The sequence below is a fragment of the Tigriopus californicus genome, chromosome 10 (genome assembly GCF_007210705.1).
Source record: "Tigriopus californicus strain San Diego chromosome 10, Tcal_SD_v2.1, whole genome shotgun sequence".
In the NCBI taxonomy this organism is placed as follows: Eukaryota; Metazoa; Arthropoda; class Copepoda; order Harpacticoida; family Harpacticidae; genus Tigriopus; species Tigriopus californicus.
This window is the reverse complement of record NC_081449.1, coordinates 8,879,285-8,907,114: the sequence shown is the minus strand read 5'-3', so window position 1 is coordinate 8,907,114 and position 27,830 is coordinate 8,879,285. Positions and strand designations below refer to the sequence as shown.

Sequence of the window (27,830 nt, the reverse complement as noted above, 5' to 3'; positions counted from 1 at the left end):
TTCCTCTTCCAATAGTTCTTCCGAACCTACATCATTCCAATTTTCCTCTACGGCCTTCACCTGTGGCTCCCAAACTCCGCCCAATTCGCCCCCAAATCCGCCGATGCCACCTTCACCAAGTTCCTCAAACGATACCTGTGCATGCCCCAATATGCCAACAATGCATGGACACATTTTCTATGCAAGACTAAGCCCCTCATTTTCGGACTGGCAAGGTTAGTGTCCAACAGTGTTGGGAACCTGACCTTTCCGGAGGTGATGTCCGGACACGAGTTGTCCTTCCCGGTCAAGGACTTGCTAACACTTTATTGTTCTTGGCCCGACATCCCTTTTGTATTTTTTTGAGTATTGCCGGTCACGCACCTTTGACCGGCTCCCGGCCCAATGCCATCAACGACAGGAGCTGACAAAAGACTTGGTCAATCTGACTCATCCTCTTCGCTCCAATAACCAAGAATTTCATCACTTACCTTTACCTAACTGTGTTTGTACTGTTTGCTCTCACCCTCTTCACTTTTTTCATGTGCACTGAACCAATTCTAGTCATATTCACTGTGATATCACTCTCTCGTCAACTATTTTATTGCTTTTACCATTGACATTTTTCTTTTTATACACTTAACAGTGTGCATAATGTTTATACACCATCTTTCCTCAATATTTTCACGCCATGACATGACCAAGAGTCGCAATAAAGATATTATGATTCAACATGTACACAGACTGATTCACAGTAACATGTGTTACTTTTAGAGTCACGTTACCGGTAACGCGCTACTTTTCTGCAAAATTAAAGGTATCGGTAATGGAACAGGTTTTTAAGCCTTCCCGTTACCGTTACTTTCTTCCTTTTGAAACGAGGGAAAAAAAGCACAAGGGTTTCCTGCCCAATATTTTAGAAGTTCCATCTCAAATGCAGTGACTTATTTGGTACTGATGAGATTATATAATTAATCACGGGAGGCATCTAAAAAAATTCTTTTTTTTTGCAACATATGACATTTCTAGTTGCATGACAGAAAGTAGTAAGTTAGCTTCATATAATCCTAATTTTCCTCTCGTCAAACCATTGGAATACTTCCATAATATTAAGTTTTTCCAACCAAAAAGAGAAAGATAAAAAAAAATACTGGTCAAAATATTTAGTAAAAGTGAATAAATGTTCAAACTAAACTCCTCTTATCCTCCAAACCCCTGTTTCATTATACCCTTGCTTATTCGTCAATTGTTTCACGTTATATTTCGAAACGTTAAAAAATTCGTATGTACCTTTTTGTGCAGTTTTATGGNTACTGGTCAAAATATTTAGTAAAAGTGAATAAATATTCAAACTAAACTCCTCTTATCCTCCAAACCTCTGTTTCATTATACCCTTGCTTATTCGTCAATTGTTTCACGTTATATTTCGAAACGTTAAAAAATTCGTATGTACCTTTTTGTGCAGTTTTATGGGAACTTTTTCTGCAAGAGTAACGGTTCCCGTAACGTATTGCTTCTTCTGAAAAGTAATTGTTTGTTTGTTACGAATTCAGATGGCAGCTCTCTCGCTCGTCCTGCCATCTGATTTTGGGTGTCCCAATTGAGGGATATTCCCACTTCGTCATCATAGCCATTAACATTAATTGTTACCTCACCCTCGGGAATGACGAGAGGTTCGCCCATTTAAGTTAATAAAGTAGCAACTCATGCTGTAATCTAATACCACAAAGAAGCTTGGACTTGGCCAGCCTGGGATCAAACCAAGATTCGCAAATTGGAAAGCGGATGCTCTACCAATTCAGTACCCCAGCAAGCCTTTCTGAAAAGTAATGGCAACGAGGTACATTTTTTCGGCAACGGTTCAAGCCCTGCCTGCTAACCAGTACCTCATTTTTGGACGAGCGATTTTGATCACACAAGGGGGGGCCATATCTGAGCCAATCAGAGCGAGAGACCCAAGAACGACGAGCTATTCAGAGCGAAGTACCCGAGATGTACTTTTTCATGTAATACTAGGAGCACATCGGCACAGACTTCCGACCCCAAAACAGCCATCCCTGCATGTTTTAAGGTAGATGCTTTTTACAAGGTTCTTTTTAATGCTGAAATTGTTAGAGCTCTTACTTATTTAGTAAACTACTCATTAAAAAGGATGAAATATAATACATAACAAATATGACGCTTGCGAGGGAGAGCATGAATTGGATAAATAGACATATTTCACTAGGGTTTCCCATTTATTAGAAATGTTCATTGTCAGACTCCTCATTTTGTAACTACTCATATGTTATCAATATTCCAGGTCTGGCCATTGATTACATGGTAAGGATTCAACCAAAATTATTTCAATTGATGCAGCCACTCCAATTCATGAGTTGAAGACCATCCCCCCCAGACCATCCCTGTTGAATAATGATTAGTACAAAATATTACAGACATCTACCCGCACACCTGTGGGAAATTCGGTATGACAAGTTCATTTGCCGCAATAACACCCTCTGATTTAAGAACAATTATTCAAAAACATGAGTTGCTCGTTTTAGCAGGCAATTAATGATGCAGATTAAATTCACTTCACATACACGTGTACTGATCTGAATGCCCGCAAAAGCAATCAAGTGTTGGAGTTTTCATAATGCAGCAAGGGTAAAAGCTACCACCACACATAGTCTAGTGTATCTGAAATAACCATTTTTCACCAGCATTGGCAAGTACCTTTAAGTCGAAGATTCCGCGCTCTGAAACTCTGGTTCGTTCTGCGAAATTACGGAATTTCCGGGCTTCAAAAGCACATTCGAGAGGTGAGATCAAACAATCGACTATAATATTCACCTGAAATGCCTCAGCGCACTTGTTAAAACTGTTTTCCAGAACGTGGCGTTGGCAAAAAGATTTGAGGAGCTGGTGAAATCTGACGATAATTTTGAGATTCCGGCGAAACGGCATATGGGATTGGTAGTGTTCAGACTGAAGGGAGAAAATGAGCTCACCGAGCGTCTCCTTAAAGAATTGAATCAGTCGGGTAAGTCCTTTTGCCCTTGCACTAGAACATAAAAGGGGTTTCTTATTAGCTGAATGTATTAAGTTGACTCTGACCGTTTTGGCGAAATTGTTTAGGCAAGCTTCATTGTGTCCCGGCATCTTTGAAAGGGAAATATATCATTCGCTTCACCGTAACATCGCCAAGAACCACAGAGGAAGACATTTGCCGAGATTGGGCCATTATTCAAAAATATGCTCAACGCCTTCTGGGAATCAGTCCTGCGGAACCCGTCAGACGTGTTAAATTGAAAGGTTCGCTTGGTGTGCGGGCCTGAATGGCCAGCGTGAAAGATGATCTTCCCAATAACGACTCTGTTCTGTGGCTGTTTTCAGATACCAAGGCTAAGGACTCCTTCTTTGGTACGAGCCTCCTGTTAGCGAATATTGGCCCAAACAGTCCCAACACGCCCAAGGTCATCAATGGGAGTTATGCCGCTCTCTTTGAGAGTACGGATATCATGGAAGATCTGAACCAAAAATTTGACGGGATGAAACAAGATCGGGGTAATTATTATACCCATAGGTCAAGACGAGAAAATCATTTTTTGCGTTGCTGGTGTTGCCTCATTTTATGTTCATCCATTAAAGGACTTGGATGAAGTTATGCTTCAAACAAAAATGCCCTCCAAGTATCTAGCATGAGACAGATTGGTTTTGGACTGAAGACGACTATATTTATGACGACATATTTACACATTAAGGTAAAATTGCATAATTGACCATCTTGGTCATGATGGTGTGCAAGCTAGAACATGTACACTGTGTACTCTGGAGTCCAGACCCAGAGTCTGGACGCAACACCTACACGGGAAGCCCAGGTTGTACCTTGTCGCCCAAAAATGCCGAGACATATGAGGGTACTTTTTGAAATCAAGACATCACGGGGCACAATTTCATTGTTCTTCCTTGGTTTCTTGATGCTCGTGGCCTTGTTTCCCAACGGGTCTAGCGCGGCCATCCAGTACCTATTCACTTCAAATCACATCGATGAAATCCACATTCTGAGTTTGTTTCTCTCGTAGTGGCTCTCTAGGGGCCTGTACGGGATGGAATCACTTATCAGTTATCACTTATGCCAATCGGTGTTTGAATGTTTCAGGAACCTACTGATGTCTAATGTCAATAGTTTCGGTTTCCAGAACCTGTAGACATTTCACCGGCTAATGTTTCTCGCTCACTCTGAAATCCGCCATTGCTTGTTGATTTCATTCAACTAACAGTGAATTTTAGAACTATTTAAATGTTTTCTACTTTTACAAATGTCTTTTTCAAGACCTAAGGAAAGTTGCTGTCTAATTTGATGTATTGAAAATATGGCCAGTGACCACGCATAAAATGGTGATGAGTAGAACTTGAAAAAAATGAAACCTGAAAAGACTTATTTTTGGGTCAAATTTACAATTTCCCCCTTTTTGGCCTTTCTTGAAAAAAAACCCTCTTTTTCGACTCTTTTTTTACTTTTTTCACAATTTAGAACACTTTTAGTCGTTTCCTTCTTGGCCTGTTTTTCCTTGTTGGGGATCTTTTTTATTTACTTCCGTGAAGCGTCCAGACAAGTTTGGATAATTTTATCTTACACTTTGGTTTGGTTTTCACCGGCTTTACTTAACACTACAAGGACCATAATCTATTCAAATAAAAGATCGTGATTTGTCTGATTTTTTTAATTGTCAAACTTTATTCAATATTTGGTCTACCAACGAATTTGAATAGCAATTTCAATTCCCTGTTTTCTGTTTGAGAAAGTCAGCAATAAAAAGGCTGCTGCAGTTGAGCTCTACCTCCCATCATGGGTTTGATCCAACCAAAGACCAAAATATTTAGTGAACAACATCGTCCTCGGCCATAGCACTTGGCTAGAGAGGAGTATTGGCTTGTCAAACTTAAGAATTTCGCAATGCCTTAAAATCTGTCTCACGGAACTTTGTTCCGACGGTTTTTTTTTCTCTTACTTGTTTTGGGTTTTGGGTCGTACATGGGTCTTTCATTCGCCTTCACAACTTCTGGAGGTTTCTTGAGGCGTTAGTCATCATACTTCGAAACTCTTGAGTTTGACAAGGGCAAATAGGGCATGTCAAGTAAAGGAAATTCAAGGAAAAATGTGGTCCGGCACCCTGATTTTGGGCATTTTGGGGAAGGAGAACTAAGAAAAACATCACAAACAAATCGCTGGAGTTTGCGATCTTGGCAAACTCTCCCAGCATGTTGGTGTAGCCACTAGAGCAAATAGCGTTCTGGACTTGGTTTTCAGTATGTCCATATGACGTCTAGTAATCTGTCAGATCATCATGTTCTTGAAAGAGGATCGGCCATTACTCAAAAGGCGGCGTGCGCTAGAGTAAGACCGGCCGAAAAGGTCGGTCTGGCTAAGTTCAAGTTCAAAGATGAACATTAGCCGTTGATTATGTTTAGCATATATTTAGATAGAGGAGCTGGATCTAGCTTCAATGCTGAAACAGGAAACGTTCATAAACGTAACCTTAGACAAGATTGATTCAGTTATTGAGGGTGTATACTCCACTCTGGCAATCCTGAATGTGTTCCGAAAGGTGGAACACAATCTAAAATTCCAAAGTTTAGAAAGCAATTGTTCAAAAAGAGTGGCAAACCAGGAAAAAGGCTCCAATGAAATTTGAATCGAATGATTGAATTGAATCGATGGCCAGAAGAATTAACAACGTCTAGTATGACGACCGAGTAATGCGCTCGTGCCCTTCTTCATGGTTGCATCGCCCGATTTGGGTTTCCCGCCCGAAATGATCACCTCCAATCGAGAACGTCAGTTTGAATCGTGTCTCTTGGCGGGAATTGAGCCGTTTTCTTGGTTTCCGATCATCACGTACCAGTAGGCTCGTAGATCGGTTCCACCGTTTGCTCAAAGCCCCTTTGATGACCAAATTAGTCAAAATTCAAGATTGGCATCACGTATTTCCTCTTGTTCTTCTCGGTCTCCGATCGGCTTACAAGCCAGATTTCGGTTATTAGGCAGCTCAAGCTGTTTTGGTGAGCCCCAAAGAGTTTCCAATCGTTTTTTGAACATGAGCCCTGATCCATTTGGATTTCGCTGGATCGTTCATTCGCGACATTTGTCATCGTTTGAAAACAATACCTTTCGTCCAACCTAAACGTCATGGTTTTCCATCCCCATGTTCATCCTCGGGTTTAACGAAAGCCAAGTTAGTGTTTGTTGGCTTTGATTTAGTGCAACCACCCACCTCTTATCGCTCCGTACATCGGACCATTTCGGGTGATGATGGATCGCAAATCGGATTATTTCGGTCATGCTAGACATGAACAACAACAAGCTGGATTCAGTCTCGGTAGATCGACTCCAACCCGCGTTTTGTTCGCAGGCCATTCTGCCAGAGATTTCCGAGCCTGAAGTGTCTCAATGCGGTCGGATATTATTCCGATACTGACTCTAGTCAAGTTCATGCGCCATATTAGGCCTTCGATGAGAAATAAACGTTTAGAGCGTTTGTATATTGGCACGGTATTGCCAACGACATCAAAAGTGCTTTTCAGTCTTACCAATCTTGCCAAGAATATTTACTAAACCACCAAAAAGAGCAATGGTCCTTTGTAATCACGGAGGGGGGGGCATTACCTAATGATTGTAGGTCGCTATTGAGGCTAACCACTTATGCATTCTCTGGCGAGTAATCTGACTGCCGACAAGTTTCCAAAGCCTGTAAATCGATTTGTAGCCAATTTGAAATTCCCTCGACCGTTCGTTCAGGCAATCGGCAAGAAAGAACTTTCCAATGGCTTTTGGATCATTGAAAAATCGTTTTTGATTTGTTTCATCACCCGTAAATCCTAAACCTAAAGAACCGACTTCTCCTTAGATCAGTCTGAGTAGAGGCGCTGCTTACCTTTCGAAAAACCTTCAAGGAGGATAGGGTAGCCCAAATTAAAAGTCTCTCTTAGCGTAACATTATCTCTCTTATGATGACACTGTCCTTGCCCAAGACGGCACCTTTTACCAAGAACATGAAGACCTCGACATTTGAGAGAGCGAAGGTTTTGAGTTGAAATTTGAACTATTTTGGTCATATTGAGGTGAAACAACTTTTCGCGAATTTTGACCATAAAGCCTTAATTCGACGGTTTGGTGGGAAATTGAAGGGTTTTTGACATGTTTTTGCAAAATTTCGAAGACATGCATTCCTAATGAATCTTCTACAAATCATTTGTCCCCAAAACACTGAAGGATGAAAAAAATCATCGTTTTTGCAGTGTTTCTATTTCCAGCAAGGTTTTTTTTTGACAACCTCTTCTTAATCTTTTGGTTGGCATTGTTAAGTCGCTGAAAATGTATTTGACTTTTTCTATGAACCATCCCGTAAGTTATCTGAACACAACTGACTTAGATTACCACGCAATCTCCACACTAAATCATTTCTGAACTATGAAAAGCATCTAGGAGTTGTTTTGTTGATGGCGTAATAAATTTATTCTCAAACTTATTTGTACTTTTACTATTTATTGTATATTATATTAGACAAATGTAATGGGTTGTTTATCAGAAAATTCTTTGGCGATAATGACCAATTTGTGTCAGCTTCAAATGGAACCATGGGAATGCGCTCCATTATTTTATCAAGCCTGAGACTTTCTTCAGGCAATCAGCAATGAGCCCGGGCAAAAACCTGAGCTCCAGGAGCAATAACCCGCCAATAAATCGAACATATTAATACATCAATCATTTTCCCAAAAGATGTTTGGAATGTTCCTTAGGGTCAAAATTACTTGTCCATACCACTGAAAAGAAATAATAACTTACAGGACACTGGACAGCTGAATTGTGGCTGATCTGTTTAAGAGGCATATGACAGTCGTTTTCACAAATCAAGAACCCTGTTCAGAAAAATCTTCAAGTCAGACTTCGAATACATGTACTTAAAGCGGTCTTGCCACAAATTACCGTTGCTGAAGGGTTTGCTCAAAATCAATCTAATCGTAGACATTTTAACATCTCTGGGAGACACTTCAAAATGGTCAAGGCAAATTTTGGTGCAAGTTCAAATGATTGCTGTATAATTAAAACGTAAAATACTAGCCAATTTCAACAGCCAAGCAACTCGTTCTAAAGTTTTTTTTAGAGACTAAGGACTATAATCAATTTGATGGATGCTTCAAAGCCTTAGTATCATTTCTTTTGAAGGGCGGTCTCGAATTTCCAAACCGTGAAGACTTAACCCAAAGAGCACGAAGTTAATCAAAAATAATAATGAAACAATTTTTGCATTGAAAATCACCAAAAATTTTGAATAAGCACACAAATTACAACTTTCTTCACCTTTTTTAAACTGATTGCAATGTTTTCGGAACTCATTTTGCATATTTTTCACAGCCCAAAAACAAACTATTCTGATGAAAATCATAAGCCAATTTTCCGACCCCTAAGTATGACTATTATTTATCTTATGTCTTGGTCTTCGTAGTAAGTTTTGATCGTGTCAAGTCATGGTTTTACTCATCATGTCCTCTTTGGGAAATCTTTTTGCACGCTATAATGTCCCTATTTCAAAGCATGACGGTTGACGCGGATAAAATTTATGTTGGCAAGGAAATTTCAACCATTTTCTTCATTATTGTATCGCTAAAGTTGTGAAAAGTATCCCCTTAAAAAGGATTCACAAAAAAAATGTCTACGATTAAGAATCCTTGAATTATTTTGAACGATATCGTTTCTTACAATCGCCACAGATATTGTACAAATTGGTCCGTATTGAATTCTGGTCTTGTACTTCGAGTATATAAGACTCGGCATGAAAATGATCTATTGCATTCGGAAATTAAAGCTTGTGAATTGTTTTCTTCTTTAGGGTGGCTAAGAAAATGGATTCTGCCAGGCGTTACCAAAGCCATTCCAAAGCATATGGTACAACCAGTAACTGTTTGGGGTCCAAAACTACCAATTGGATTGGGTAAAATATGCTTACGGTTGCCTTCTGTAATCATTACATATGTTCTTGTACCAGCATTAGCTTCAGTTTTATTTCTTAATCAAACTTTTAAAGCGTTTTAAAGCAAACTATTAATTCATTATGAAAGCCAAAAATACTAATGGATCTTTTTTTGATCCGTTTTCAACAAACTGACATAAATGAAAGAATAAGACCAGTTCAGTGGGATAAGGAAAAATGGTGCAATTATTCAGAAGAGTGATTTAATCCCTAAAAGAGTACCTTTTTTCTTTGACACTTTATTATTTCCCACATACTAAAGCATCAGTTTCTCCTATATCACACACAACTCATTCTCATTAATCTATCATTTTCAAATTTACCTTCATCCGTCTTGACGCGTTGAAATGTACTTGCTTTTTTTCCTCTTGGTCCTTGGTACGCATACTATGGCATTCAGCACCTTTTCAATTTCAAAAGACCTTCTGTTCGACGATGCATGATACGATCTTAGTTAAGGCACTAACACATGAAAATATTAATGAAATTCAAGCACTTGTCACAGCAAAAGGATACGAGTTTTTTGATGATAACACATAAGTTTCAATATCATTGGCCAATTCATCCCTCAATTGAAATATGCAGAACAAATGTATTAAGGACCTTAAGTAGTGCTTGTATATGTTACTAATTTTAATGACAACGCTCAAAAACTACAATCTTATTAGATCCTGATGTGAGTGAGATAGCTCCATATTCTCCTACTGAACAGTTCCGTACCAAGGCAACGAGTTAGAGCATTACATCTATCATATTTCGTCCATTTCATTGACGACTAGTTCTTATTAAGTTTGATGTCGTACCATCGAGATATAGTAGGTAGTGTATATGATCATTGATCAGATTCTGGAATATTTTAGTTCAAAAGCTGGACTTCATTTTGATGAGCTGTGGGTTATCTGCTTCTTACGAAACTAACGCTCCCATGCCATCATGTTTTTCAATTCACAATTTATGACGCCCTTCCAGTTTTTGATCAAATAAATTCCTTGTATAAAATATCCGTAGATATCATACTTACGCATGCAGGTTACTGAGATTCCTTGAACGTTTCACCAGCCATGTAGGTTTTTAGTCACCATTATTTTATTATTTTACAATAAATTTGTGTTTGTTGTCTCTCAACCATAACATCTCATTAATGACATGGTTACGGGCCCTCAGGCATGATGTTTTGCATGGGCCAATCAATTTTCCAACCCTTAAAGCAAAAACCATTTTAGTACCGTGAATCCCCTTCCTAGGTTTGGTTTCTTGTTATTAGGCCCCGGGCTCATTTTTTGTGTGAGGTTTCAAGGGCTAAATTAACCGCTACAAGGAATACAATCCTCGGTACTATAAAAATGACAGGTTGTAACCACATGGCATTATTCACTGATTTCATTTAATTTTGTGAATTAGCTCGAGTTGACTAGATAATCAATTGGCTTCGTGGCATGTTTTCGCACCAACTAAAGATTCGGCTTATTGGCTTAAGATGACTCGCATCACGTTTTTTCGGTGACTCCATTTTTGTTGTTCCCTTACTTGTCTGGCTAAATTGCACTGCAATATCTTGCACATTACCAGCGCCGTGTCGGTGAATATTCGATGTTCAATCAATCTAATGGGGAATGTGGCTAGGTATTGTCGATTGATAAGCAAGCGGTTTACTCTTTCGTTGCAGGGAACTGTCCCAAAATCAAGGCAACGGGGAGTCACGTGTATGTCTCGGCCGAGGACACCAAAGAGTTCAGTCGGCTTTACGCCAACTTGGTGGGTCACTCCAAACAAAGCAAGGAGGTGCAAGAGCTTTTAGATCTACTTCGCAAATGTCATATAGTCTCCTAAATGTTGATGCATGTGAGTCCGTGTTTCTTTTAGTCTTGTTTTTGTTGATACGATGCGTGTATAGACCTGAAATAAAAGATCTAATGTCTGGTGGATTTCTGAATATTTGACTATATTGTTTGTCACACGTGTGCCCAAAGTGAAGAAGGCACACGTGCACTTTTGAGCGTTCTACCCTGAGGTTGTGTAACAGCTTGTAGCCAAGTGTTCCGAGCCTACAGAAGATCCCTCTGCTTCACCATTCCTTTCCCCACCCCACCTCTCTCTCTCTCTCTTGTTCCTCCCTGTTTCTCCCCGTTTCTCCTGGTCCTCCAACCCAGTCGGTGGAAAATACTTGCGTGCGTATGTATTCACGTACTTGAATGGCGAGGGAAAGTTCACAATGTGTGTCCGTTGGAAAGAACGAAGATAGTTAGCAGACTCGAAGAAGAGGGACACAAAATGGTCTGACTCATACGGATTGAATGCTGGGGAAAACAAGCCAGAAGGAATGCCGGGTGCATGTACATACAGTAAATACACTGCAGAGGGATCAGTTGGGCTCAACTCAGTCCACACTCGACAGCCTCCTGCCTTGCGCACATTCCAGTCGACTCACACCCGTTCTTATTGAGTACTTTTCTTAGTCGTTGTTGGGCTAGAGCGCAGTCAGCCAGCCAACCAGCTTGCCAGTCACTTTTGGATCAGTTTCCCTTTAGTATTCGCTGGCTTACTGGCCACACGTGGGTGGAAAACGTGAAACAATTTGGACTTGCAGAGCAAGAACAAGTGTAGAAGCAGCAATGGCAGCAGCAACACGAATCCCAAACTAGTAGTAGTGGTAGTAGCAGTAGTAGTAGTAGTAGTAGTAGTAGTAGTAAGAACAACATTTGGCATGGTGGTCTTGTATTTGCACAAAGAACGTCTGTCGACAAGTACTGAAGCAGCTCGTCCCTCTGGCTGAACCATGGCCCTTCAAAAGTATTGTTGAAAGGGAACCCCAAGGCAATAAACGGCCTTTCAAGACGAGTCACGGACAAAGCGTTGTGAGAATCGCCGCCGATGAATTTGGTCATAGCATGCTTTACTTCCAACATTTTTTAATCTTTTAGGAAACGTATTAACCCAGATATGTAATTTGATCAAGGACTTTAACAATACGCTGGTCTTAGCACAAAATGACTTGAACAGTTTCCAAGAGAGAGAGAGAGAGAGAGAGAGAGAGAAAGAGAGAGAGGTCTCGGGTTCGTTTCTAGTGTTCAAACTTTCCCTAAGAAACTTCTAGACACTTTTCCATACCCACAGGCACCTTATGTTCACAGCTTTTTAGCTGTTCCTCGTGGAGGGAACAAATCGCAGTGGATGCCTTCTATGCAAACTGAAGGATGAAAAGTAGGCTCATTGTGTCCTCATAGCAAGGTTCTATTAGTACGTATTCGGCCCACGAAATAATCAATGGGGCAAATCATTGTAAAAATCCAATAGATCTTTGGTAATATACCCAATTAACATAAATATGGTAATATGATTTTCCCACTTTTTGACGTTTTTCCCATTTTTTCGACTCTTTTTCGATTCTTTTTTACTAGTTTTCACATTTTATGACATCTTGAGCCGTTTTGTCATTTGAGTCCTTATCTGCCTCCGTTTTAAGTTGTTTATTTCCATGCTGCATGATCAGATAAAGAACTAAATCCTCAATCAGAAGCTTTTAGCACTTTTTGAGGGGGGCTAGGTTCTCAACTGCTTGACTAGCAGATGCAAGGAATGCAATCCCCGGAATAATTAAGATCAAAGGTTATTATTAGTCTAATTGTGAGCACTTCAACTTTACACAATGCTTGGTCTATAATCGAGTTTGAATATCAAATTGAACTCACCACTTTTTGTTTGTGAAAATCATCAAAACAAAGATTTAGTTGAGCTTAACCTGCCGTCCTTAGCTTCATCCAACCAAAACCCCAAAATCATTTTGTGAACAAAAGCGCCCCTAACAATAACACTAGACTCCAGAAGAACATAACATCCGTATCAGTTGAAAACGTGTCCTAAAATAAGTTAATGTCTTGTTAATAAACTGAAGAAACCCAATGGATATTTTAGTAAAATCACTTGTGTGCCTAGATTTTGTAACAGATAGAAATACAGCAAAGAGGCTAAAAGGCCTAAATCCGACCATTTTGCCATTGTAACAATTCTTTGTGCAAAATTACAACTTTTTTATTTTCGACCCTTTTTTGCCCATTTTCACAAATGGTTTTCGTATTATCCTCAACTTAAAGAAGATTTATTTTTGCTAAAAGAAGCATCTTTTTTTCGAGGTCTGGTTATGACACCCCAACGAAACAAGATTATGTAGCCACACCTACAGATGGAGAACCAAACTGGTACGGACATGTATAATACTGCCTATCGAGAACATTTTAACGAAGATGTAATATTACCCAGGCTCATCCCTTCTACCCTACTACCAAGAAAATCTATCAACACCTTCTTGCTCATCACTACTCTCTTCACGCTCAAAGACGTTGCAAATTTAAGTTGAAGAAGCATTGAGGACCATTTTGAAGCGATTTGTAGTATTTGTTATGCAAAAAAATAATTAGAAAAAATGCTTCTGAGTGAAGATGAATTCTTATTTCGAAACTCTTGCACATGGGTCATGCAACACACGTATTTCAGGGGACGCCAAACTAAGTGGACTGTTTTTGGATTATTGATTTTTGCAAGTTTTTGCAACTCCAGGGGCGTGCGAAAAAAAAAATACTTGAACATCCTCTTTCTTTATCTTGCATTTTCGTCAACCTCTGTATCGTTTCAATTTATTGTACAGCATGAAAATATCCAAGATTGGGGGGACATCGTCTATGAAGACCAGTTTTCAAAAAATTGTAAGCAAATGTGACGACTAAAACCACGATAGACGACACTCAGAAGTACGAGTTCAGTCAATATTGTAAAAGATTCACTCGTTATATTGGAGCTTGTTAGTTGGCACGACCAGTAAAATATTCCCGCTTCGTTATGAAAACAACCATTAATTATCAACTCACCCTCGCGAATGGCATAAACACGTCTAAGAGATTTTTTTTTATTGAAAACTTAATTCGATCACAGTGCAAGTTGCTTTTAATATTTACCTCGGATTCACACCCCAAATTGTGGTGCCGTGCTTCACTTATTACTTATTGTTTTTCCTTCACTTCACAAGCCCTATACCGTAGGTTTTGGGATTTACTTTCAAGGCCAGCACTTAAGACGTATATTTGGGGTGGAAATATTGTAATCCGAAGGAGTTGATGGGAGGTTTATCATAATATGTGTCTTTACTTTCAAGAAGATTGCTCATGATAGTGGTTTTCAAACTAACCCATATCTCAATGGTAAGCTAAGAAAGTGACGCTAATATATGACACGCTTTTCAAAGCAAAAGTGGCTTTTCTTTGAGGCTAAAAAGTTTGTTTTCAGATTTTTCAATGCAAGATGTTTTCGAAAATCACGTAAGGAAAAATACACCACGGGAAATCAGGATAATTCAATTCGCAGAATTTGACACATTGAATTGCTCTTCTTTTGCTTTGTTTTTATTGATACATTGTCCTTGAGCTAAAAAGGATTTGATGTGCGGTTTCTAAATCATTGGGCAAAAGCCGTCAATTGCGCGAACAAAACACCCAATACAAATTTCTTCAATTTGACATTACAGTACATATTACACCAAATGGGGGTTCTTTATCTCAATTTTGTGCAAGTATCACCCGGGCTGTTATCAGACTTAAGCTCATGGTGATTTTTTTTCGTAAATGGATCGGAAGACTGGCACTCTAAGTGATAGTCGAGGTAACCAACCTTTAAGCTCGGCAATACGGGTTATTAGCCAATGGACCCAATTCCTTCATGAGCAAACCATGCAAGATGCTATTCTTTAACGAATGATGAGATTGCAGTTTTGCATCTAATTTTTACATTGGCAAAAACAAGGTAAGACCTTTGCCTGAATCAAGTGCGCATGCGGCAAATCAGACAAAAGGTTTGGAAATCAAAGGGTCGACCCCAGCACTACCATGTAGTTTTCATGAATTCACGTCAAATACCATTTTCTGCTATTTGGATATTTGTTGGAAAGATCGACGTCAATGGAAATTTTCACTGGGGCTTTTCTCTCATTTACAGCAGAACATTTTACAGCACCCTGTGTTCCAGGTGGCGGATTTCGAAAGATTCCAGCTTTTATCAAATTACCATTACTTTTCTATCGATATCATATGGCCTAGCCTAGCTTTAAAGCGCGCAGGATTTCCTTGAAATGGATCCAGCCTTTCGGATGAAGATTGCCTCCTAGAGCAGCTAAGTGCACCGGCCTGCGACAGAGAGAGTGAATGAGAAGAAAAAGCAGCATCATGGATGCTGCTGGACCCACTAGCCCTGCGCATTCATGGAAAAAAAGAGGCCGGCAGTCTACTTAGTATCTCATGTTCGTACTTACCAGATCAGAAATGAAGGACTCTGTGAGTGGCGCGCAGGAGGCCGCACGCCGGAGGAACTAGGCGCCGAGGAGGAGAATATTCCGCGCCCAACGCTCAATGGCCATTGGCCAAGAGAGTGAAGCTCCTCCTCCCATCCCCTGAGGAACGGTGCGAACTCAGTAGTTCATCATGATCCATTGTGCCTACTGCAAAATCCCAATTAGTGAGCGATACTACCTATGCATAGGGGATCAATTATTCCACGAGGATTGCGTCCGTTGTGAAATGTGTAGCGTTAAATTGGATATTTCCTGCTTTTTCAAGTATGGAAAGATCTATTGCCGCAACCATTACGAAAGGTGAGCCAACACCGGCCGGAACACGAAAAAACAAAAGCGGCGTTATGTCAAGATTCACTTAGACCGCCAAATATTTGAAACAAGAGAACGACCATTGACCAGGTTTCGTTCAGGTATTAATAGTTTGTTCGTAGCGACAATTTTTTGCCATTTGGGCAGACAATAATACCACGGAGATGTTCGGTAGTTCTGACACATTTCGACTATTTTGGGCCAAACTATTTTTTTCTCAATTTTAACCTCAAGGAAGTAAGGATTTTCGTCAGTAAGGAGAAATATGCCTTGAAAAAACTGTAGACCGAAAAAAAAGAAACTCAAATTGGACATCTTCAATTTGTCCCCCTTTAATGTTGGTAGGGAATATGTAGGCATTGATCCAACGGTATCTTTTAAGTCAAAGTTGTTCAAGTTTTTGACCGAAATTCCAGATCAATCCTAAAATCCTTCAAAGGACAGCCACATACTCTTTAAATCGTTGGAGGATCAAATGTTAAATGAATACTATAAAGTGAAATGTGAATCATAAGTCTAATATCTTGAACTACTAGGCATTACAAAAATCCGCATAAAATACCTAGAAGTATGAGTTTAAACTTTGAATTGTGTTAAATAGCCGAAAAAGTGATTGCAATTTTAATTTACATAGGACATGTCAAACATCTCGCATGCCTTGACTTTATTATGCTGAATTGTGTCACTCATCCGTGCACTTTTTCTTTCAGACAATTTGTTAAGAAATGTGAGGTTTGCCATGAAGTGTTACATCCAAACGAAATTGTCTGCAAGTTTGACGACCTCATTTTTCATTCGTCATGCATTTTCTGCTCTATGTGTGGACGAAAATTGCAGCAAGGTGACGAATTCGTGAAACAAGATTCACAAATCATCTGTTGTCATCATCTCAGTGGGTTGAAGGCAGAGACAGCGCGAGGTAATCAATTAAACACTCAATTATCTGTTTCATCTTTCCAAACAACCTGCCACAAGATTGGGCGTAAGCCGGTGTAAGCGATTGAAATCGTAACTTGCGTGACTTGGGATATTTCTGCGACTGATTTATGACTCTCTAGTCCCTCAATGACTGGCTCTATATGCTCTAACAGTTGGGTAACCGTGCTAAAATGTGCTCGGAACTTGTGCTGGCTCGGAGAAATTCAACAAGTTTGAACTTCATGATCTTCTCAAACACCTTCGAAATATTTGTAGTGAGAGTAATTGGCCTATAATTATTTGAGAGCGACTTATCTCCCTCTTTGAAAATTGGAACAACATGAGCTAGCTTCAGGGAAGAGGGGAACTTGCCCTGATCAAAGATGCAACGCATCAAGTACGAGAAAACAGGAGCAAGAACCTCTGGGCATCTCATCAGAAACTGGGATGACACACCCTCAGGGCCAGGAGAGCTCCAGAGTCTCAAGTCCCTGATAGCCTCTAAAACATCTTGATCTGAGACTACAAGATTATCTAAACGCTCAACTTGACTGACCTTGTCAATCTCAACAGACTCATCTTCAAAGCAATGAGCTGTTGCTTCTGAACTCAGTGGGGTTGAAAACATATTGGAGAACTGATCTCCAAGCATGTTAGCCATAGTCTCTACACTGCTAATGGCTTCCCCATCAACCTCAAAAGGCCCAACAGGGTTTTTCATTTTTCTCTTAGAGTTCGCATAAGAGAAAAAAGCCTTCGGATTCGAGCTGACCTCCTGAAACACCTTACTCTCAGTTTGTAATTGGTCATAATCGATGGAGGCCTTAATCTTACCCCGATCAAGTACGAGAAAACAGGAACAAGAACCTGCGAGCATCTGATTAGAAACCGAAATGTCACACCATCAGGGCCACGCCAATCTCAACCAGCTCATAATTACAACAATGAGCTGTTGCTCCTAAAATCGGTGAAAAAACACACACTAGAAAACTAATTTCTAAGCATATTAGACATAATCGTTGCACCATCGACCTCAAAAGACCCTTCAGACTGTTTTTGAGTCACAACTTAGGTATAGGTTTTAAATAAATTAATACTCAATTCTGAACTACTATGCACTTGCAATTTCATATTTCAGCAAAGTTGATTTTGTTACAATACATGTAACTAGATTGGCAATGAGCAAATTCGTAATAAGTGTTGTCGGTACTACAGTGATGTGCTTGTTTCTAACTTTGCTTGTTTCTTTTGAATAACACATGCTACGAATCGCATTGGTGACTTTGAAGGGTTTTATACTGTATATGCAAAAGGAGTGGTCCAAAGTCAGAAAAAGCCCGCCCTTTGTCACGATATTAGTCATTTTTGAGGGAAAAACATATTTTTAAATCTAAACCTTCCAAAAACCAGGGATATTCATCGTTTAAGATTAATGTTTGAAAACTGCAGTTCCAAATAATTTATTTTATACAAAATCCCAGCCTTAAAAATATAAGGTTGAAATTGAAGTATCTGTTGGTACCCTAGTGCTTGGAGTTTTTCAAATTCTAAGAAGTTCTCTACCCTGATCATTTAGTCATAGAAGTACACACATTGGCTGTTATGTACTGCAAATAGGTACAAATGAAATTCGCCTTTTTCTTTGACCCTAATCTGCAATGTGTTAGATTATCTAGAAATTATTTTTCGTTTGCCTAAATGCAAAAAATATTTCAAAAGCAAGTGAAAAAGAATGCATGAAAGCAAAGGTGATCAACCATTTTTTGCCTCGCAAAACGATCAAAACATTTGAAAAGCCAAACAAGTCAAAAACGTTTTCAATTTTTCGAAGGCTTATTTCTTCTGTTTGCGACTTATTTTGGCTGAACTTATAAACAGCCAATTTGAACGAACATCATAACTTTTTTACGACCGTCAGTTAACATTTTCATATGTGCTGCCATTACTTCTTTTTTGTTAAGGTTAAAGGGGTTTTAGCCGACACTTGGGAATTATTTCCAAGTAATTCACGCCATAAATCATAAAAAGTTGCCCTGTTAGCGAATTTGTGCCTGCTGCTTTAAAAAAATGGCACCCCTGGACGTAGGGCTGGTCAGGGACCATTTGCAGGTTCAGGTCTCGTTTAAAACTAAACTTCATCTGATTTGTAGAATCGTCGGAGTGTTATTGGCAACAAATTGTACAGCGACAGTCTAAAGACTCTTTAAGAGCTATTCGGGGCCCAAATAGGGCATGTAAACTCCAGGTGGGGCCGAACTATAGATTGATACAGGGTTTTCATTATAAACAGATCCCTAGATTTGAAAGTTCGTTAGATCCAACCGCATGTCTAAGAAGCCTTGCACACTTTAGCTTGGATATGTTCGTCAAATTTTCCCCTGTTCCCAACAATTATCCCTAGGCGTCTCATCAATCGAAAATTCATATTATCTAAATATTCGATTCAATCCGATTTTTCAGTCCCATAATCCTTATTGGAATGACATTGCCAATTCCAGAATTTCTGCTCAATTCAAGCCGTATCTCATTGGATCCGAGCAGACGGACCCGATGCACGGCTGTACTCGGGACCTCCCTGTCAATTAGGCATGTGTGAAGTAAAGGAAATCCAAGGAATGATGTCGTACGTCATTCTGATTTTGGGCATTTTTGGGGAGGAGAATATAGACAAATAGCACTGCTAACTGGCCCCGTTACCAAATCTTAAATAATCGAGTAAAGTTGTGTCACAAAATGAAAAAAGGTCACATTTTGGGCCAGTTCTGTCACTGCACTAACCCCTTGGTTCAATATCAGAATACTGTTTGCTTCAACGAGCCGGCAAATTGAGGTATGTACCTAATGAAATGTATGTAATGTATGTTAGTTTTACGTAAGAAAACGACGTCAAATGCTTATTTTCCCTTCACTTCTCAAGGGGAATATAGCTAGCTACTCAAGATTCTTGACCATTGAGCTATCTGCTTAGGAATGAGTCAATGCATGTGCCAATAGAGCCTGCTGACAGGCTTAGGGTCTTTCCACGGACCAGAGCTACCAAATCTTTGACAAAGTCTTCTAACCTTAAATATCCTGCACAGACTTTGAGAAGGCTCTTTTAAAAACTCCAAAAAATAGCTTTCTGTTTTAAAGCCATGTTTTGGCTCCGAGACCTTGAAAAGCAGTTTTGTTGTTTTACTTAATAACCCAATACGGCTATCACAAAAGTTGCACCTAATCACTTTGTTATTCGTTCTTTCTAGGACTTTCTACTTCATTTACTCGAGTCAAAGACGGTCGCAGAGGACCCAAACGACCACGCACCATTTTGACAGCTGTCCAACGGAGGCAATTCAAAGCGTCCTTCGAAATCAGTCCAAAACCTTGCAGGAAGGTAAAATAACAAACGGGCAAAGTCACACTGAGAGATGATTGAGAACACTTTCTGAGCGGGGCAAGTTATGAATAGGCCATTTTCGCGACAGCATGGAATTTTGACTATTCTAAAATAATACTCCAAAAATCTTGCATTCATTTCTATTCGTTTTTCCAACGCTAATAATGAAACCTTACAATAAAACATCCTTTAAAGTTTATATTTGATTTTTAGGCCCAAACTACAACCATAGACGGAAAATCAATCTGAAACGGGCCTTTATATTACTAAGCAGAAACATGATGATGCGATAGCTAGCTTTGCTGGCCTGACAATGGCTAATTCTTTGACCATAGCACCCCAAAAATGAAATTAATCATTTAATTGAAATTTGTTTTTGAAACCAACGCCTCGCTTTCGAGTGAACATTTTTTTCTAAACCAAATGATTTTTCTGAGGTTGTTTCGCCATTTTAGAAAATAAAGAAATAAAGAGCTCTGAAAAGGTACCTAAAAGTAATATATTGAGAAAGTGGTCTGAGCTGCTTAAAAGCAGGGGGCAGGTTTGAGAGTTTAGCAGAAATCAAAGGTGGTTTCACCCGAGTAATTGGTTTTCCAAAGTGTGAATGGCCTAGACTGCCGAAAGAAGAAAACTTATAACGAAAAATCTTCTCCAATTCATGCTCAAAATCTTAATGAATTTCCTGGGGCGACCAGGTTTAAGCGGGACAGTGCACTTTTTAGACCTAATTTATATGTTTGAAGCCTACGCCTTGAATATTACTGGTTTCGGATCGATCGAAAATCTGTTTAAAACCTTTGGTATAAGTATACACCGTGTACAAATAGAATTGAGACTAAGTTTTTCAAAATTAGAGAGACATTAAGTGATTATGATGGAAAATTTATTTCATGCACTTCTTTTATAAATATCAGATGATTATAAAATCCCTCTATTCTTCAAAGTAACCACCTTTGGCGGCAACCACAGCCTTGAACCTTGATTCTGTAGAATTGTTTACGGCAAGCACCTCCTCAGTGGAGATATCGTCCCATGCTCTGACCAAATTTCTTTTTAGAGTCTCCAAATTTGGCACAGACTTAGCGCAGGCCTTGTTCTGTAAGATGGACCATATCCCAAAGTCTATTGGATTGAGGTTTGGTGAGCTGGGAGCCACATCTCCTTTCCCGAGAAGTCGGGAAAAGGTCTCTGCAATATTGTTGAACCAGATGTGCTGTGTAAGAGGTGCTTCATCTTGCTGGAAACAGATTGGGGCATTCTGATACTCTTCATGGACTCAGGGGAGCACACTTTCGCTCAGCAAGTCTAAATGAACCGCCTGGTTGATCTTGACCCCCTCCTCAATGAAGATCAGGGGCGCTTTCTTGCCGTCGGATGTCACGCCTGCCCAGACCATGACCGATGGCGGTTTCTGCTCACAAATACCGTCCGGAGTTCCATTGGGATGTCCTGCTTCTTTTTGGCCAAGACTCGGTCATTTTGGTAGTTGTGGACGGCTTGTACGGTGAACAACTTCTGATCGGTTCAAAGAATAGGAAGTAGTGTGCCATTTCGAAGACGACGGATGATTTCTCGTTCACGATGAAGTCGCTTGACTTTGGAGGCTTCTGAAAGCAATTGACGGCGGCTCTTCTTTTACGGGAACATCCTGAAGTCCTTCCTGGCCAAGTTCTACATTGTCATCGTGCTCGCGGACTCTTCCTTTGCCAATTGGCGAATTGAGCGGGCTGGATTCCGTCTGAGCTTCTTCTTGATCCTCTTCATCATAGCAGGTGTTCTCACAGGTCTTATTCGTGTTTGAACCTTCCTTGTAGTCTTCCTTGTCGTTTTGAAGGCCTTGATCACCTGGTAGACAGTTTCTCGGCTCACAATAGACGTCAACATTTTGACATTTTTTGTCGCCGAGTGGCCCACATTAAATGCAGCTAAAATGAGGTCTCGCTTCATTTGTTCGGATGTCATTTTTGAGGTTAAATCTAAGTTTCTTATATTTTTTTAGAGGATCGTTTGTTTACAATGTGAAGATATAACATCTTTTGAAAAGGGCCTGGGAAGTTCAAGTTATTTAAATAAAGGTGATTTTTGGGCCAGTCTCAATTATATTTGTACACGGTGTAATTCTGTGTCATCAAAGTCAGTCCTAGAACATGGATTCAAAAGTTCTTGAACTTCATCAAGCGGGGAACAGCATCCGGAAATCCGAAAAACCTTAAAATGAGCAAATAGCAAAAATGCTTTGCAATTGGATGAAATCTTGGAAGCATCTTCATATGATCTGGTCGGAAGAGAAGCTTCTTAAGATAGAAGTGGTTTCCAATGCTCCCCATGACAAAGTTTTGGGCAAAAACCAGTAGAAAATTCTGAGAACCAGAGGACGATATTTCGTCGCCAAGAACTAGCCTCTGTCTTGGTGTGGGCTGATATGGTATCCAATGGCCTCAAACCGTCCCTCATTTTCATATCCGAGGGTGTGAAGGTCAAAAGATCACCAAAAGGGTGCCAAGCCACACGGCTAATGGGAAACACTTTTGGCACCCTTCCTTTCCAGACCTCAACGTCATGGTCTCTTCCATAGAGCCCATTCTTGAGAGGAAGGTCGGGTTCAAATCGTCCTCCAGTGTCGGTCGCCTCAAACAAGGGTTAAAGCTGATTGGGCCGACCTCGATGGTCCTAACATCATCCCTTCATCTTGTTATTTAGCTAATGGAAGACTTGATGCTGTTGTGAGAGTCAGGGGAGGTTATTGAGAATGTATTCAAAAGCTTTCTTAAACATCTGGGTTTGCTTATCAAATTTAAAGTTCATACAATGTCATAAGGTTCTTAGTTTTAATGATATGTTAAGTTAGAATTGTCCCTCCTATTCGTGGTCACCCTGTAAATCTACCCTCCAGTGGTTGAATAGGAAAGGTATTTCTTAATTTCAGGAAAACTGTTAACCTAAATCAGAATTAGTCCAAGTCTCGGTCGGACTGAAATTGAAATTGAAGATAAACGAAGCACAAAAATTTAATTTATTGCCAAACAGTTGTATTAAATGGCAGCTCTTTTTACATTTATTCATTTTCATATTTATTGGTTTGGTCTTTTTGTTCCATGATTCTATGAAAACGAGACATATTTTTCAGTTACTTATTTCTGTGTGACAACCTTTCCTTGTGCATGTATACTGTAGGTTCGAGAATCGTTAGCCAAGGAGACAGGGCTGAGCGTACGTGTTGTGCAAGTGTGGTTTCAAAACCAAAGGGCAAAAATGAAGAAGATCCAAAGGCGTGCCAAAGGGGATGGTGATAAGGACTCAAAACAGGCACAATTCGACGGTAACCAATCCCTCACTGTTTGAAAATCTACCGTACTTTCTAGGGTCAAGTTAGCTTTTTGAAACTTGATGATGTATCCTGCATTTACAGATGAGACCATTTCAGAGGACTACGAAACAGAAGAGGACATTGATTCGAGCGATATGGAATCAGCGAACAACCCTTATAACCAAAACCCAATCGATCGGCTTTACCTAATGCAAGACTCGTACTTCACGGATTGATGCCTACTCAAATGAATGAAATAAAGGAACCGGTTGTGAGCAAAAGATGGGTCTATTTGCATGTTCTGTGGGGTAGAGATATGCCGCACAACGGCCTACCACAGTGATTAAAGTGCTCTTTAAAGTTTTGATGGAAATACCCAGACACGTTTTGGCGTTTTTGTTGCTTGCATAATGATAGGGAAAACTTTGACTTTCTTGCATAAAATACTTAGGATGCCAAAAAACCATTATAAAAACTTCAATAAAAAACCCAGGAAATGAGCCTTAGGAGCGCATTAGTTAGTACTTACTTCGAAATTATGACGAGATATATCAACCCCCAATTTATTTATGTGGAATTTGATGGCCCAATTTTCATCGTTTTTAGCTTATTTTTTATTTTTCTTGCTTTATTTCAAAATACCTCAAAATGCTAAATCATGTTGCAAAAAAGCACACTAAAAGTGTATCTGAAAATAAACTTCCAATCATCCTCATAAGTACACTTACCTATGAAATATTTGAATTGTGAAGACAATACATAAAACAAGCAATCTTATTGATTTGGCTTTTCTTGAAGACCTTGATGAAACCGATTCTAAAAAACTGCTTCTTTGAGGGTTCATATATTATTTTTTTCTATGAGATTTGTAATGATTGAAGTAAGTGTACTCATTATGTTTCTGCGATAGATTTTAAAATAATGTTTTTTTGAAGGGGTCTGAGTAAGGTACATTGAGTTATTTTGAGATTATACAGGCAAAAGAAAAAAAGCCTTTTTCTTTTGTGATATTGAAAACCGGTATTAATTAACTCTTTGGGAATTTTGAAGCTAAAGCCGATTAATATTGGACCATTTAATCCCATGTTATTAGGAGCGGTTGAGTAGATCATGCAATCAATTTTAAGCAAGTGTTAATTAACTATGTGTGGTCCCAAAGTTCATTAATAGGACTTTTGATTTTTTTACCAGGTAAAAGCGTGCTCTTAAAATGAATACCCAAGTCCCAAAATTATAGTTCCCACTTTCTAAACTTAAACAGCTTCGTTAAGAACAACGTCAAGAGAGGAATTATCAGTTGCTTGAATAATTGATTCTGTTAATGTACATAAAATTTGAAACGGTCTTCAATCGACGTCTGAAGCCGCCTTGCACACCTTGCGTCTGGACTCTGGAATTTTTTGATAAATTCTTCAGGGCGGCCATAATGGAGGTCACCAAAGACTTTGTGGAGGCGTGCTATTTGTTGCAAGCAGCTTTCTCGACTTGAGTCTAGGTTAGTGATGGGAACGATGCCTCTAAAGTCTCAAAGCTTTGAATCCAAAACCAGGATGAGACCTGATCCAAAGAGTCTTGAATCCAGCTTGAATCCAACCTCCTTACGAGCAGCTTTGCCATTTTTACTCGTATATTGAATTGCAAAATTGTGGTCTACCTAAATTAGAAGCAAAAGCTTAATGTTTCACAAATGAGAATAAACACCGACGACAGGGAATTGAAACTCTGTCAAGATTCTTTTAAAGATTCAAGATTCTTGCTCAAATTCGGCCCAATAATTTGGCTTGTTAATGACTAAAAACAGATCACCTGAGTCCTTAATGGATTTTTGCAAGCGTGACTGTTTTTTTAGGCTGGTCTAGGTTCAGTATATAATGCCTTCGACTTTATTTCCTAATGCTTCATTTATAAGGGGTTTATGCCATTGCTGCTTACCTTCATAATATTGTTGATTTTGATAGTACCCATAAATGTAATAAACACACTTAATGCATGAGATTTGGGAAGATAAACCTTTGTCATTTACGCTCAAGTCCGTCAAAGAAGGTCATGTAGCTCTTAAAAGTTCATTTTGATAAATAGTGGTGTAAACAAAAAGTGGACATCAATATGAAATTTGTAAACCTCACTCTTGGTGCAAATTGCATGTCTCTTACCAGCCAAGCTCTAGACTATACCCTAAACATTTCCAGTAAAAATAGATCAACTAGTTTCTGGTTTGCAAGATACATTTTTGATGTTTTATCTGGGAATGTGGCTTACAAACATCTGATTTAATTAGGGCATACACCATTGTGGAAAAATGATCAACTGGAGGATGGATTGCAAGACAGGTTTAAAATCACTTTGAATCCAGCAATTTATGGGTAAAGAGTCCAGTCATACCATGATAAGCAACATGCCCCTTAAAATATGACAAAAAATGGAAATCAATTGTGTTGCTGGGCTTTGTTAACTTTGCGGTAAGGATTTGTAAAAGCATGATCGATAGCTGCAATAAAGATGTTATTATTATAAAATCTGACACAATGTGTCTGTTTTGTTGATGTGATCTTTTACTGTTTGATTTGTAATTAGAAAATAAAAACATCATCTGAAGTGGGATCTAAAAGTAGCTAGTATCCTCATCTGTGACAAAACACTCTCAATCACGATGCCTAACATCTCAAGTTAACTAAAGCTTTTGTGGAATAAACTGGACCTCAAATTGAGTCAGTAGATTGAAATAAATTGCTTATTTGGCAGTAATTAGCCTTTCCTTGATTGCACTTCATGTCTTACCACATAATTTAGACGTAACATTAAGTGGGACCAAACAATCGAAACTTGACTTGAAACAAGTTGGAACAATATATTTGATAGAAATACCTCAATTCGTTAACCTCTAACTGACAATAACTGAATTTACCTTGAATTTTAGTGAAATTTTAAATGGAGTTAAAGGAGAATTATTTAATGAACCAGATCAACATGCATGACAAGTTATTAAATTTAAGCAACGTGTACAATGAGCATGACGAAATTTTAAAACAAACATGTTCAAAGAACAATCTATTGCTGCAATCACATAAAAGATCATATAACGACTAGATCTCTCATTGACCCGACCTAAGCAGAGGAAAATGGATTTTGCGTCAGCAGATCTCTGTACAACAAAAAAGAGAAGGGTGACTGCCTGATCAGTAGCAACGCCCTACAATTGGTGTGTCTTCAACGAATGTAGCCAATGACAAACTCACTCAGATTCCGGGCACGCTGGCCAATGAAAAAGCATGAGTCACGAGACACCAAAATGTATGTACCAGCTGATGGAAGCAAGTATTCGCATTTTTCCTAGCGCTATGCTAGGTCTAGAGATTATATGAAATAAATGAAATATCTCTCAGAACTAGCCGTTAAGAGAGAGATTTCATTCATCTCTATAACAGAAACCTGGCTTCGGCCAGAGGTCTTAGACGAAGAATTCAACACAGTTGGTTTCAACTTAGTTCATTGTGATAGGGTACGTCCTGACAATCACATATTCCTATATGTTAGGAATGATTTGCACCTTAGTCACGTACAAATGACGAATAGAGAAGTAGAGGTCTTAGTTTGTCATATCTGAGGGCTTGATCTGTCTATTGTAACAATATATAGATCCCCTTTTGTTCGGTAAGCTTTTTTATGTCAGCTCTCCAATTCACTGGAAATGAGTTGGATAAGGAAGTTTGCTCAAAAGTTTTCTTTGTAGGAGACTTTGCAGGGGACTCCGGCTAGCGTCGTAAAGTAGGAGGCTAGTCCCGATGGGTAAATTCCCATTTTGAAATCGACATCTCAGTCGTTCGAAAAGCTGGAAGAATTTGCGTTCTTGCGCAATTTCTCTCAGCATGGTGGTGTAGACACCTGAGCAAATAACGTTCTAGATTTGGTCTTTTCTAGAGGGCTAGTAAGAGAAACGACACTCACGAGATTTCTGAGATTTTTTGGCTCCCTCGTGGCTGCCTGGTGTGTGTGATGGGGATCGGCTTTGAACACATTTTGTTACGTGATTCTCAAAATCAAGTTCCGAATTCAGGCAGCCAGTGAGTTGATGGCTCGTTTATCTGCTTTAGTTGAAACTGAGTAACGCAAGAGAAGTCAATCAGCCCAACACACTGCTGCCCAACTACCAAAATGTGTTCAAAGCAAAGTCTCAAGTGGCTTGGTTGGAGTGAATTTTCTCTGACAAGCCCTCTAGTCTTTTCCAATGACCCTGATCTGATACAATATGTCCATGTGACACCTAGTAATCTGTCAGATCATCATGTTCTTGAGATAAGGTCAACCAAAACTCAAAAGCCGACGTGCTTTAGAGTAAAACCGGCCAAAAAGGTCGTGATGAACCTTTCACTACTCCTGCTCACACTCCAACCAATTAGCGACCGATTGGTTAACATTATTAGAGAAACAAAATGGGATAGTGCAGAACAACGACGAACGAGATCAACAGTGCAGAACAACAACGAATGAGACCACTGTCATGCAGGGTAAAAGAAATTCATATTTACAATCTTATGTGTGTTTGTAGAGTCAATTATCTTAGTTTTAATATACCAGGTTCTATTGCTGCTA

At 39.3% G+C, this 27,830-nt stretch overlaps 2 protein-coding genes across 2 annotated transcripts in view; both read left to right on the top strand.

Moving 5' to 3' along the window:
* Nucleotides 1–10,918, top strand: part of LOC131888195 (histidine decarboxylase-like) — a 31,821-nt gene extending 20,903 nt beyond the window's left edge. Inside the window, 7 exon segments of the mRNA XM_059236992.1 lie at nt 2,282–2,301; nt 2,682–2,780; nt 2,851–3,001; nt 3,097–3,273; nt 3,355–3,525; nt 8,853–8,954; nt 10,660–10,918. Coding sequence (XP_059092975.1) covers nt 2,282–2,301; nt 2,682–2,780; nt 2,851–3,001; nt 3,097–3,273; nt 3,355–3,525; nt 8,853–8,954; nt 10,660–10,823 — 884 coding nt within the window. The 3' untranslated portion in view covers nt 10,824–10,918.
* A 4,362-nt stretch (nt 10,919–15,280) lies between these two features.
* LOC131889244 (LIM homeobox transcription factor 1-alpha-like) lies at nt 15,281–23,537 on the top strand. Its single transcript, XM_059238314.1, has 5 exons — nt 15,281–15,627; nt 16,350–16,558; nt 19,800–19,930; nt 23,108–23,252; nt 23,343–23,537. The coding sequence occupies exons 1-5, from the start codon at nt 15,458–15,460 to the stop codon at nt 23,474–23,476; spliced, it is 789 nt and encodes a 262-aa protein (XP_059094297.1). The 5' UTR covers nt 15,281–15,457; the 3' UTR covers nt 23,477–23,537.
* Nucleotides 23,538–27,830: the final 4,293 nt, after the last annotated feature.

Coding starts and splice junctions, on each gene's coding strand:
- LOC131889244 (XM_059238314.1), top strand. CDS start 15,458: ATGATCCATTGTGCCTACTGCAAAATCCCAATTAGTGAGCGATACTAC. Junction 15,628..16,349: donor TGCCGCAACCATTACGAAAG/GTGAGCCAACAC, acceptor TTTTTCTTTCAG/ACAATTTGTTAAGAAATGTG. Junction 23,253..23,342: donor AAAACAGGCACAATTCGACG/GTAACCAATCCC, acceptor CTGCATTTACAG/ATGAGACCATTTCAGAGGAC.